The sequence below is a fragment of the Trachurus japonicus genome, chromosome 23, assembly GCF_045865225.1.
Source record: "Trachurus japonicus isolate A0001 chromosome 23, Traja_1.0".
Taxonomy (NCBI): Eukaryota; Metazoa; Chordata; class Actinopteri; order Carangiformes; family Carangidae; genus Trachurus; species Trachurus japonicus.
The window spans coordinates 10385011-10398165 of record NC_140929.1 but is presented as its reverse complement, the minus strand read 5'-3'; the positions used below and the strand labels follow the sequence as shown (position 1 = coordinate 10398165).

Below are 13155 nucleotides of genomic sequence, written 5' to 3'. Positions count from 1 at the left end.
TTGTAAACGTTTCAAAGGGAAATATTTGACGAGCAAATATTAGCCTATGTGAAAAACCCACACAAGGCTCGTCTTTTGGTCTGTTTAATGACTAATTGAATATCATTAGTTGGGTCCACACAGATCGAAGTGCCACAGAAATAAAGGCTCACATTTTAAAATGCCATATGGCCCAAATTATACATTAACCATGAGTTCGAGGACAATAATACTCTCTGTGTACAATCAGCCAGGTTAGATAGAGGACAGCCATTTTTGGACACCATCATCTCCTTGCCAACCGAGACAAAGGACAAATAAGGCGAGCCTTTTTTATTTATTACCGGGGAGCTGATGTGGTCATTGATTTATAGTTCTTTATTGCACGTACAGTGTGTGCCAAACGAGGCTGATTAAAGTACTTAGGTTGTGTTGTTAAAACAGCACCACATATTAGTGGCGCGTAAATCTAAATCTGGGCTCGCCAAAGGAAGGGGCGGGAGTTTAAACGCTTAAATCACCGAGCAGACCGAGTGCATGTTGTGAATACACGTCCGGGGTGTTTGTCCTGTGTACAAAACACACAAATCTGCGCCTTAATGCGTCCGGAAGTGCTGGGAAATGTGAATAATTCAGCCGCGTAAAAAGGTAACCAAAACCTCTCCAAGGCGCACCGAGGTGCCTGGTGCGCAACGGAGAGGGATCCATGCTCGCTTGTCTGGAAATGTTTCTCCTTCCTGCTCTGAAACAGCGAAGAGATACACGCAAAGCACACGTCTTTGACTTTTACTTTCGTGTGTGTTTTTTGTCTGATCTGTTAAAGCAGACGTGTGTTTCCGTCTTTTATTATAAACAGGCTTTTCATCTTTTCATTTTCATGGATGAATTAGTCGATTCCAGGACGAAGCTGCATCACAGAACCCGCGTCTGAACAAACTATTTCATTCTCACTACATAAATGCGTCATCGTAACACATTAAAGGACGTGATCTTAATCTGATTTATAACATCTTCTACTTTTTATTAAACTGTAAAAGTTCAAACTTTGATTATTGTAATTATAACATCTGGTTAATATCCAGCACTATCAAGTCTCCCACTCTCGTTTTGAATTAAGTGCACCAAATTGTTGTGGGGAAAGCTTAACGCAAATTGTGAAAACCGTCTTATAACCTCTTTATTCGTCATATTTTCTCACAACACCGGTGGAGTGCTGTGTCCATGGGCAGAGATCGTTGCACTTCAGTCTGCTTCTCATAGGTTTCAATGAAACTGCGACAATCAGATCCTCAGACCGGATGGAAAAACGATGTTCAAAAGGTTATTATATAAAACGCCAAAATAAGCCAGTGACGCTCCTGCTTTAATTAAGTTTATTCATGAGGAAGCTTCAATCATTGACACATGTAGATAGATATTCCCTCCTTTACGCAACTTTACGCAGCGCTATAATAAAGATATCCTAAGGTTTCCCAGCCAGCTTATTAATAATACCGTCCCACTGGTAAAAAACAAACCTGCAAGTGTGGTCTTATAATGCACACTACACATGTGGTTATATAGAATAATCAGCAAATGTACACATTTTATAGCAATTCCAAGGTCATCTTCACCTATTGTACAGTAAGACACCTCAGACTGTGACAGTTACAGATTCACCAGAACAGAAACGCAGTAAGGATTTTAATACACTGTCCAGAAGGTTGAGTGTTAGGTTGCATGCATTTTGGCTCCTTTTCATGAATGCTGATCTTTCATGTTAACTGTTGCAATCTGGGTATGCAGCTTTTCCAAGATTTATAATTTTATCTTCATTCAAATAGATATGAGCACCTTCTGCAGAGTTTTGTTAGATTGATAAGATTTTTCCAAGATTTATGTGTTGTTTCACCAAGTACTGCATCATTGTGTCATTTATTTATTCAGTACGATGCTCATTTGATCGCTCATCCATAATATATCATGTAAATCACCATATTTTCTTTCTTTTTTTCCCTCCAGCAGCTGATATAATGATACCAGCATCTCCCCCGAAGCTGCTAAAGTGAGTGAGATGTAAGACGTTTCCAGCTGGTTCATTTTCATTACTTTAATAAAAGATGTTCTGGTAATTTGGAACTTACTTACATAAGGGACAATAATATTAAACTATATCATCTGGATAGTGTGTAGACAATCTATTCAAATGGTGAACTGGCCTGAAAATTTCACTTTCCACTTTTCTAAAAACCATAGAGATTTAGTGGAGAGGGAGGATCATTTGTAACAATAAAACTGTAATAAGTACCTATTTAAGTACAAGAATAGACCCTTGAAACACTAATGGATCATTTGAACACCTAATTAAAATGTATGCTTGTATCACATGGAAAAAATTCAAGAAGAGAGTCTTCTGGAGTCTTTGAAATATTGTTCTTGCAATGTGTACATGTTTCTGTTTCCTTCGATAATGGGTATTCAGCCTCTTTCTCTCTCTCTGTCTGGTCTCACTGCCTGTTGGTCTGTCTGTATCTCTCTCTTTCACACACACACACACAGAGAGTTCAGGGTACTCATTACAAACTGCTCCTTTTGGGAATTAATGTCTGAGCATTAAAAGTCATGATATATAAAAACATTACAAGGTATTTGGCCTCCAAATATTTAGAGTAGGTCCCCTGAGCACGAATGTTCTTTTCAACAAGTCCAATGCCCTGCTTCCCACTCATATGGTTACTCACAATCATGTCTGGGAGATGCAATGCACAACTACACTCCAGCACAACAGAGCAAGCAAAATAAATATATATATATTTTCATCTGATGCAAGATTAACCCGGTCACAGAGCGTGCACATTACCAGAGGCCTGGAATTGGCTCACATAAATGGAATGCAGTCATGCATTAATGTTAGTAATTCCACCTGCGCTTATCCGGCATTGACAAGTTGAAATGTCTTCTGTGAGAAGAGTCTGGCTGAATGTGTTGTTCTGTTCTGTTGAACATTAGAGAAATAGAATATCATAACTAAAACTAAAATGATATCCTGTTTGGTTTATATCATTTCAGTCTTGAACTCTTGTGGAATAAACTCACATGGCACAGAATGGAAAGGGGAAATATGCTGGGGAATTGGGTACATTTATTTATCAGATCTGAAAAAAACAAACAAACAAACAAACAAAAACAGTTAAACTTAAAACTTAAAAATTCCTTTAATGTCCTTAAGGAAATGTGTGCTGCACAGCAGCTCCACAGTCCACACATTTCCTCTTATCACAATTGATATGCTACATTAAAACTTGAACATTAAAAGGAGAATTTTGTTTGCAACAGATAGATAAAGAATAAAATAAACATAATCAACAAATAAACAACAATAAACAGTTCAGTGGTCACCTAACAGGGCCCAACGTGTATATAAACAACATTTTAAACAAAGTGGACATATTTAAATTTTAGATTATTGACACATCTTTTATGTTCTCAAAAGTCAGAAAAAGATTGTGAAAAAGCATAAAATAACTATATACTGATACAAAATTATATATGTTTAAAAATATTTTATAAAATCTATTTTTCACATTTTCTATTAATAATTCCCTTAGGCCATGCACCTTTGGATATTGGCAACAATCATTTAGCATTATAAACTTATTGATTCTCATGCACGTTATTCCATTTCTTTCCAAATTAATTCACTTTATCTCTCAATTATGAGAGAAATACGAGTCAGTTATTAAAATTTACTGTGTCCCTTTTTTATTTCATTTTTTATTTGTGAAGTTTTTTATGGAGTGTAACTTTTCCGACGCACCTTGAAGGCAGCATTAGCTGGGTTAACACTATGCTGACGTGTCGCACCTTTTGCTCCGGAAGGCTTTATTTCAATTTGCTTACGCGGTCGCAAGGAGGCTCCATTCACTCCCATTCATTTGTGCTCCTCAGACCCGGAAAGGTTTTGACGTGTGTGTATGCATGGCACAGTGTGTGTTTCCGGTATAACGTGTGTGTTGATCGGTGGTCAGCCTTTTTCTCTTGGCTTTCAGTAGAACAGGCACTCACTACAGAGTCCCAGCTCCCTCACCTGGTCACCCCCTCTTTACGGCGATACATCTCAAACCAGTGGACATGGCATCCGTTTCGGCACAAGCTCAGACAGCCCCTTCCCAGACGGCTTCTCTGCAAAGAGGAATAGTGAAAATGGTAGGATTTCCTATTATGAATTATGTGAGCTGGCTCGGTGATATAGCTAGTTAGCACAGAGAGCCGAGGGGGGCTAATGAAGGCTAATCTGTAAACTGTATCTTGGCATACAACTTAAATTGAACTTAGTTGACGCCATGAATGTAATTATCTGTTGAATGAAAGTGCTGGCATCATGTTTGTAACAACTGTCATTAACAAGCGGGCTGTGCTCACCTGTCCTGCGGCGGCATGACAGCTAACACTAGTTAGCCGGGTTTGCTACAACTTTGCTGTAGCCTGCTAATGAGCTGAAGCCAGCTGACATTAGCACATGCTTGCTGCTATCCTATGTGGTTAGCTGGAAATAACTCAAACTAACCGTGTCACAGGTAGATGTAAAAGTGCACTGACATATATCAAAACTGTCGAAAGTCCACAGTGAAGAGACAAATGTGATTTAGCTGCCAGGACACCCATGCCTCTTTTTTTTTTTAGCAACTTGTTAGCTGCAGGGTTAACAGATGTTTAGTTTCCCAGCTAACCGCTGTTAGCACTTAGCTCGCTGGCTGGTTTACTGTCCAGTTAGTGATAACTTATATGAGCAAAGTTCATGATGTGTGGTGCTGCTAAAACGCGGAGCTGACAGCGTTAAAACAAACTGAACACACTTATCTTTTTGACCACAATTGAATTAAATTAAAGCGTAGTACTAGCCAATTAGCCTCTAAGCTAACGTCGCTTCACTTGAGTCTCTTTTTAAGAGTTTCCCATACGTGTCATTGTGACTTTTATTCCAGCAGGTTAAAGCGCCTTTTATTCACATTAAACAGGATGTGACTCTGTGGTAGTCGAGCTGGTTAATATGTATGTGAACCAGTTATATTCCCAGACAGCAGCGTTTCCTCAGTGAGCTGCTGGGTGAGACCAACCACGGGAAACTGACACGTAGCTCCAGCTCCAGCTTTCTTTCCCCCCCATAATCTATCTCCCAGTCATCATAGTAGTGGGGAGTCTCCAGTCCGTTCATCCATATGTTAGTTGACCTTTCACTAAGACTTTGGTCGAAGGGCGAGTTAACCGTTTACTCACCAAGATAAAGTTAACAGATTTTCTCACTGTATACCTTTTGCATATCAAAGTAGTTTGACCTGTGAACGGTCCAGTAGGTCCTCTGTGTTTTATCAACCACCAGCAAACTCAGGAACAACTTCAAGTAATGTTGCTTTACTCAATATATTTAAGACAATGTAGATAAACTTTTTTCTTTTCTTTTCTTTTTTCATATTTTCCTAGTATATTGTAACTTAGTGTTTGAACTTCCAGCTTCTTTCCCAGGGTAGCAGATTCATGCTTGAGTGTTGTTTTGACAACCAGAATTAGCAGGGGGTTGATTAGATCAAACATGGCATCAACATGAATCCTGTTATTATCCCTAGTTCAACACACTTGGAACAAACAGATAGAGCCTCAGTTTATTTGTGATATGTTAAGTTATTGCATAAATTGGGATTAGTTTGAAAAGGGTGCTTGTCACTCATATCCCCTCGTAATCATGCACTTTATCAGGGAGAGCATACTGGGCTCATAATCACACTTGTCTCCAGGCATTTGAAGAAGAGCTGTTTTTAGAGCTGCTGTAAACAGGTAGGCACTGTCCTCCCTGGAGAAGTAACACGTGTGAGCAGGTTGTACTCTTGAGGGGTTTATTGCCAAAGGAATTGAGGGTTTTTTGGAAGAGATAGGCCTAATTATAGCACTTTCTTAGAGCCAGAGTGGTTGGATTAATGTGATTATTAGAAGAAATGAATTTCAGATGAACTCCTATCTTTTTTTTTTCCAGGTTTGTATTAATTTTGCCTTTGATTCATTACACATACAGTATACATAATTTAGTAATGCAGTAGCTCGTTCTTTTTAATGGAGTCAGCTCTGTGCCTTGAGAAAGGTTATCATGTTGTCAAGCGAAGCCATGTAGTAGTACTTTCCAAGTGGAACTTGGCCGTTTTGTAAACAGATAGAGGGAGGTAGTGCCTCTTTGGCTCTGCCCCCCCCTGCCCCCAAATGACTAGTCGGTGTGTAACAATGACAACAACCCTTCTGCATAGCCCGCACTTGAAGTGACTGAGTCAGTGGGGAACAGTGGGGATTTGATGGAGGAGTTTATCTTGCCCACATCTTAGATCAACAGCCCCCCTGTGATGCTCCCTGCCTGACACCCTGGAGAGTCCGCAGATAAAAGCTGTTTGCTCAGATTCGTGTAAATGCCGTGGTTGTCAAACCCAAGAGTAGGTTATCTTTTTTTTTTTTTTTTTTAGTATTTAGCTACGTTATCAGATGGCGTGATCTCACCTTGTGTTTCAATGACAGACCGTCGCCATGGCAACGTACAATGTGAAGTTGCTTTCCCAGTTGCTTCTGCAGCTATAATAAGAGTTGTGCAGCCTCCTCTCTTGCATCTTTAAAAGACTTTTGCTCATTTTTAAGCTGCTGGGAGTTTTGTCACTTAAAAAAAACAGATTTAGCATCCATCCACGCAGCAAAACTCAACTTCTGAGCTCGGATCTAATTGACTGCGAAATTGATGATTTCTTTATTTGCTTACCTGCTGTACTTTTTGTTTATCTTGTTTATGTTACACCAATTTCAGATTAATCCAGTGTGACTATCCCCTAGTGCTTATCGGAATGACACTTGCTGCAATTTTTTATGCAGATATAAGGCTTTACTGATGTATTGTTTGAGAATAAATTATAAACTCAAAACTATCACTGTTATCTTCAACACAGGTGACTGAGTTGTGTGTTGTGGTTCCTTGGGTGTCTGACATGTGAATTGCATAATCCTCTTTTTGTGGTGAACAGAGAGCGCTTGCTAAATATAACAATGGGCCAGTACTTCTTGTTGACTGTATCTTTTTCTATCTCCATTTGACACTCTTTTATCGTGATCTCTCCTCCAGGTCTTGTCAGGCTGTGCCATCATCGTTCGGGGCCAGCCCAGAGGTGGCCCACCCCCGGAGCGTCAGATCAATCTCAGTAACATCCGAGCAGGGACCATGGCCCGCCGAGCCGCCCAGGCCCAGCCCGACACCAAGGATACCCCTGACGAGGTGAGTCCCATTGTGTTTGTGTTTGTTTATGTTTATGTGTGTTTGGCAAAGGCAGAACAAGGTCCTGCTAAGTAGCCCCACAGCACCCACTATACGAGAGCCTGGTAGTGGGGTGAATGCTGATGATGTTTTGATTATGTTGAGAAGAGTTTGGCTTCAGGATTTTTGTCATGCCACTTTGCTCTCCCCAGTTCGATTAAATAAATGGTTGTCTAACGATTATGTGTGAATTGGTATTCGCACCATGCCTATGTGTAAATAGTGATGTACCCTAGACATAAACAGGTCAATGCTCCGTTGATCTCAAGGCTTTAAGATACCACTGGTGTAATCTCAAGTTTTCTTATCATGCCTTTGAAAACTTGAAGTCCATCAGTTAGTTTGTGGCAGCCAGATGTTACTACTGTCGGTTCTCTCTCTCTCTCTTTTTTTTTTTTTAAACATTGATTAATATCTACGAGACGTGAGTGTGCGCTGTTTATTTTTTAAGACATTTTTTCCAATTAGGCCTCAACAGATGGTCATGCCTGTTTTCTTTTTATCAGATAGAAAAAAACAAAAAATCAATTGACATCAGCCTGACAGAAAGTTTACTTTGACCAGCATCATACTGAAAAACATGTTTACCGCAGTTTTCACTAACGCAGTTATCCCGCTACTAATTATTGGGCTACTCCATGATGTTTTCAATTCATTAAAGCGGACTGTGAGAAATAATGATAATACAATATTTTAAATAAAATATTCTGTGTGTTAGTTCAGCTGTTTTTTAAATTCTACTACTACTGATGACTCAGGATGCACTTAAGTTACTTTTGATTTACCTCTGGCCACTGTATGAACATAAACATCCACATTCCTGTCTGTGTTGCAGCCATGGGCCTTCCAAGCCAGAGAGTTCCTGCGCAAGAAGCTAATCGGCAAAGAAGTGTGCTTCACCGTGGAAATCAAGACCGCGATTGGCAGGGAGTACGGCATGGTCTACCTGGGGAGAGGTGAGTGCAACTTCCTTGGATGTTCTTTTGCCCTTGATTTTTCTGCAGTGTGTCATAAAAAACTCACAAGAACTCTCTTTTAATGTGGAAATCATATGTCGCACAGTTATGTAACTGTTATTTAGGGCAGCTCAGCAGGCCTCCCAGAGTTCTGCATTTTGAGGATGCTGCTGTCAAACTGCTGTGAATATTCTCTGCTTAACACAGCTTTAGAGTTTGTGTTGAATACCCTAGAGAGTTGTACCTGATGCTAATTTATTAGCATCAAGTGAGGTTAAACTGAGAAGCGCAGTTGAGCGTGTCTCTCTCATCATTGGCTCTTGTCCAGTCAAATTACCTGACCTGAACTACAAGTCTTTTCTCTTCTCGTTTTAGACACATCAGGCGAGAACATTGCTGAGTCTTTGGTAAACGAGGGCCTCGCCACAGTCCGCAGGGAAGGAATCAGAGGGAACAAGTAAGATATTTGCTTTTGTGCTGCTTTCATTTTTACCACTATTTGTTAAGGTTGTTGACATGAATGCGTTGAATGACATTGAATGACATTTCAACTGTACAGTACATCATGCCTAACGCAATGTTGTTAGATGTGAAACATGTCAGATTGTTATCACTAAACTGCTACTTATCTGTATAAAATTAAGGTCTTCATTCTGCCTTTGTCTATATTTTAATCCAGCATCCCAAACAGTATATAGCTACACCATATGCCTTTGGCTCTCTTACGGTTATGTCAAGGTCTCTGCTGTGTATAATGTTTATTGTGATTACATAATCAGATGTGTTGGCACGGCCGACCTCGGGTTTGTTATTATGCAAGACACTGATATCAAGCACTTTCCCTCCAAAACTGTTAGCACAGGCAGTGTGGTCGAAGTAAATTTGGACGTCAGGGCTGGTTTTTGTTTGCAACTCTATAATTAGTTTCACAGAACGAGGAGGAAATCACTGTTGGCAACGCGATCTAATCTGCTGCTCGAACACTGGGCGAATCTGCGGCGCGATATACATAAGTCATCAACTGGTAGACTGTGGAGAATTCAGATTAAGCCACGGTGTCCCAGATGGTGGCAGTATTACCCCGCTGCTACATCAGTGTACCTCCGCAGCCCTTTTACTGCCACATTGCCCTCAGCAGCAATCCCCTAAATACACTTGCACATCCAGAGCTATATGATAAAGTACTGTATATCCCCCCCAGTGGCAGTGTTTGCACATTACACACATTACAAGCAATTTGACTCATGCTGCTACATTCGTATCTTCCAACATGAACAGAGATGATGTGAATATTTTGCCACTAATGACCCATTTCAAGCATTCTGTGCAATGGCCCAGAACAACCGCTAATGTAAATGATGCTTTAAGTGTAAGCGGGCATCATTTGGCCAAAGGGGGATGCCCATTACTCAGCAAGGACTTTAGGCCTCAGTTTTCCCCTCAACGCTCAAGCCTCCAATATCATTGCCCCTCGTGACTGGCTACACTGATCACACTAACTATAATGTGATGATAATTATGGGGGGTGATGGTAATGATGATGGCTTCAGACAGCGCAGTTAAACATGTGCTCAGAAGCTGACTGCAACTTAGGAAAACGGTCAGCCGGCTGATAAGTTTAAGGGCGCGGGCACAGCGTCGAGGAGCGCACCGGAGAACGCTGTGGCACCGTTTGTTTCTTTGGCTACTTCATAAGAGCAAAAAAATAATAATAAGTTTTAATTTCTCAAACACCTAAAAACTTTAAAAGTGAAAATATGATTGAATTTTAAATGTATTCCCACCTACACATTGCAGATGTCAGTGTCTGGCAGATTTGGGTGTATTTACATCGCACTGATGAATTTCACATTGACTTGATCAGTCCTTAAAGAAAAAAAAAAATGCTGTCCTTGGTGCTGAGCCACGCAGCTTTTGAAATGCACTCATCAAGCATCTCCGGCTCAGTCTTATGTCTCAGTTTCTCTAAAAGATGCTTAATCCATTCACTGAGGTGGCTGGTTGGACCCCGAAAAGTTGGTGAGATTCCACGGCGTTACACTTCTTTCCTTCGGAGAGATGAGCGCCACAGGCGGGAGGGTTGACTGATTGGTTTATATAACACCCACCCACCAGAGCAGAGGGGAAGCTTTATTAACATGGAGACACACTGTGCTTTATAACCCCCCACCACCACCACCACCACCGATGCTCCTTTTTAACCGGAGCCCCAGAGGAGTGCTGGCTGAGGGGTGTAAAAAGTCTGGGGGATGAACTCTGCCTGCTCGGGCCTGGCTGCTCACTCAGGAGTGGAACCCTTCCAGTTAAACACACCAGGGAACAGGACTTCCTACACCCTCTTTAAACTGTACAAAGACAACAGGGAGCTGTAAGACGGCTTAGTAAGGTTCAACATTTTGTATCTATTTTAAGTATTTTTGGTTGCACAAGGGAGCCATATGGAGATGAAAGATGTAGCCTACAGCGTGTTCAAATATAAGGGAATTGGAAAGGTTTTTTTTCTTTCCCTTGGTCCTCGTTCCTCCGGTAGTCTTGCTCAGTGTTGCACTTTTCTTGCGCTTCAATCTCTATTCTGATTTTGAAGCAACGACTTGTTTGGAAAGGAGTCGCTGACCTAAAAAGGAAAAACCAGTCTATTTGGAGACGTGGATAAGTTCACTATCATCTGCCTCCACACATGGACTTATTTCTATATCTTAACCAATCTCTGCTTGTCACTCTCTTTCCATTTCTCTCTGTGGCTTTACAATGTCTGCCTCCCTTGATTGCATTGTTAGCGTTTCTCTCTATCTTTGTAGCTTTCTGTTCCTGTTTATCGCATAAATTCTAAGTAGCTTAAACACAATTGACGTCTTAGGGAAAGTTTCACTGTTGTTGCTCAGTAAGCAAGAAACTGTTTTGATTCAATTTCAAGTTCATAGTTAAATCAGTTCGGTGGTGGGGAATGCAAACTTGACACCAATTTGGGCACAAGTCCAAGAGCCCAATCAGGAACACACAACTGGAGAAAAGGTTGTGTGTGTGTGTGTGTGGTATTTTAATTGAGACCCACTTTGAACAGTGTCTTTTTAGGCAGCAAGATGTGAAAAATTCAGTTTATGCACTGTTCATTTTTAAAAAAGGCTTGAGTCAACATAGCTTCTCTTATATCAATTGGGCCTCCTTTGCTCCTTGGAAAAACAAAAGCCTGTTGGCCATTTGAAGTTCTGAATAATTAAAGTTGTACAAGGGCCCTCAAAAAGCATTAGGCTGCACAATTTAGAGAGCCAGCATGGAATTAATTGTGGCGTTTGTAGCCAGCTGCGTGGTTGCTTTTTGAAGGAGCTGTCAAACACGCTTATTGTCTCTTCGCAAAACGCTTGAATAGATTTTTTAAGCACTTATAATCTGGTCATCAGCTGGTTGCCACTAAAACAACAGCGCAGTTTGTCAGGAGCAGCACTTTCTCCGACACTTAATTCAACAAAGCTGGAGCCTCACCAAGCTCATGCAGTCCGCTAATGAGCACTTGTGCACGTTGAGGTTCATAACCAGCGATAGTTAAGTTGCACCGAAGAGCTAAAAACTCTTCCTGTAAGTTGAAAAATTTTAATGAATCCGACATAACAGAAGTTTCCAAAAAAAAGCGACCCTTCACGATTGCCACATGTTGCTGTGATTGTAGTTCTCTACATGCTAATATTTGCCTACTGGCAACACTTCTGGTAGGCCATACGTTAGCCCAGCCTGCACAAGAGCAATTAGAACATCTCGTTCAACTTAACGAGGGCTGCGAACCTTTTCTGCTCATTGGATACGGTGTGTGTCCCTTTTCGACTAGTGTGAAATTAATTGCAACTTGTTAACAGGCTGAGCTAGCTGTGTTATTTTTCAAGTGGGCTGTCAAAGGGGTTTTATGGCACTCGGAAAAGCCTCTGATCTTCACAGAGCTGTTTGTAACCTAGTTATGAGGAATATTTTAACTGCAGCTACCGCGGCATCAGTGCAGCTGTGCACACTGACGGCAGCTTCGCTCTCCAAAGCTTTTAAGGGAACCATCTGTGAAAGTTTCGACGTCGGCTTCACTCAGCTGCAAGTTTCAGTAGCGAGCTAGGTTTCATGCTGCTTAACTAATTCAGCCGAATAAATTTTAATATAGTTTCTGTTTCTTATTTGAAGCGGCACATTGATCTTAAGGCATTCAGCCTTTATACTGTCGGTATGCAAGTGTATCTAAAGGAGATGGCTTGGAACAAGAAGGAGAATATGTTCCATGTTCACATCCTTTTTTTTCCCCTTTTCCCCCAATTCATTGAAAAGCAGCATCAAAAACTCCTCAGTGGATTAAAGTCAAACGGGCAGCCATCTTTTATTTAGAGCACACACGCAGCAACGTATTGATTTTACCACTTTAACAGTTGTTCAGTTTGATATGTGTCTGTTTTTTTTATTGTGTCTTAACCCCCGCTTTTTTTCTCTTTTTTATCTGTGTGACCAGTCCAGAGCAGGCCAGACTCTGTGAGTTGGAAGACCAGTCGAAGTCCTCCAAGAAGGGAATGTGGAGCGAGGGCGGCGGCACACACACCATCCGCGACCTCAAATACACCATAGAGAATCCCCGTAACTTTGTCGACTCCTTGCACCAGAAACCCATCAACGGTAATGAACGTGGGGAGGGGGAAGAGGGAGGAGGGGTGCACACAGACAAAAAAAAAAGCTCTGCCTGGGTAAAAGAAAGACACACATGGCGTCTAAGAACATGCACAATATTACGTAAGCCTCCATTTTCCTCGTAAAAAGCCAAATTTGCAGGCTTCGTTCCAAATATCCACTTCAGGGCATGTAATGGCACACAGTGTATCACCCTTCACCGGCTCATTCCACCAGTCTCTCATCTCTGACCTACCCGAGGTGTAATGTGCCACT

At 41.1% G+C, this 13155-nt stretch overlaps 1 protein-coding gene across 2 annotated transcripts in view; it reads left to right on the top strand.

Moving 5' to 3' along the window:
- The first annotated feature begins 3998 nt into the window (after positions 1–3998).
- snd1 (staphylococcal nuclease and tudor domain containing 1) overlaps positions 3999–13155 on the top strand; it is a 172214-nt gene continuing 163057 nt past the window's right edge. For both annotated transcript variants that reach the window (XM_085769868.1, XM_085769867.1), the window contains exons 1-5: positions 3999–4164; positions 7106–7255; positions 8130–8250; positions 8626–8707; positions 12728–12888. In XM_085769868.1, the coding sequence (XP_085625994.1) occupies positions 4090–4164; positions 7106–7255; positions 8130–8250; positions 8626–8707; positions 12728–12888 (589 nt within the window). In that variant the 5' untranslated portion in view covers positions 3999–4089. The remainder of the gene's footprint in view (positions 4165–7105; positions 7256–8129; positions 8251–8625; positions 8708–12727; positions 12889–13155) is intronic.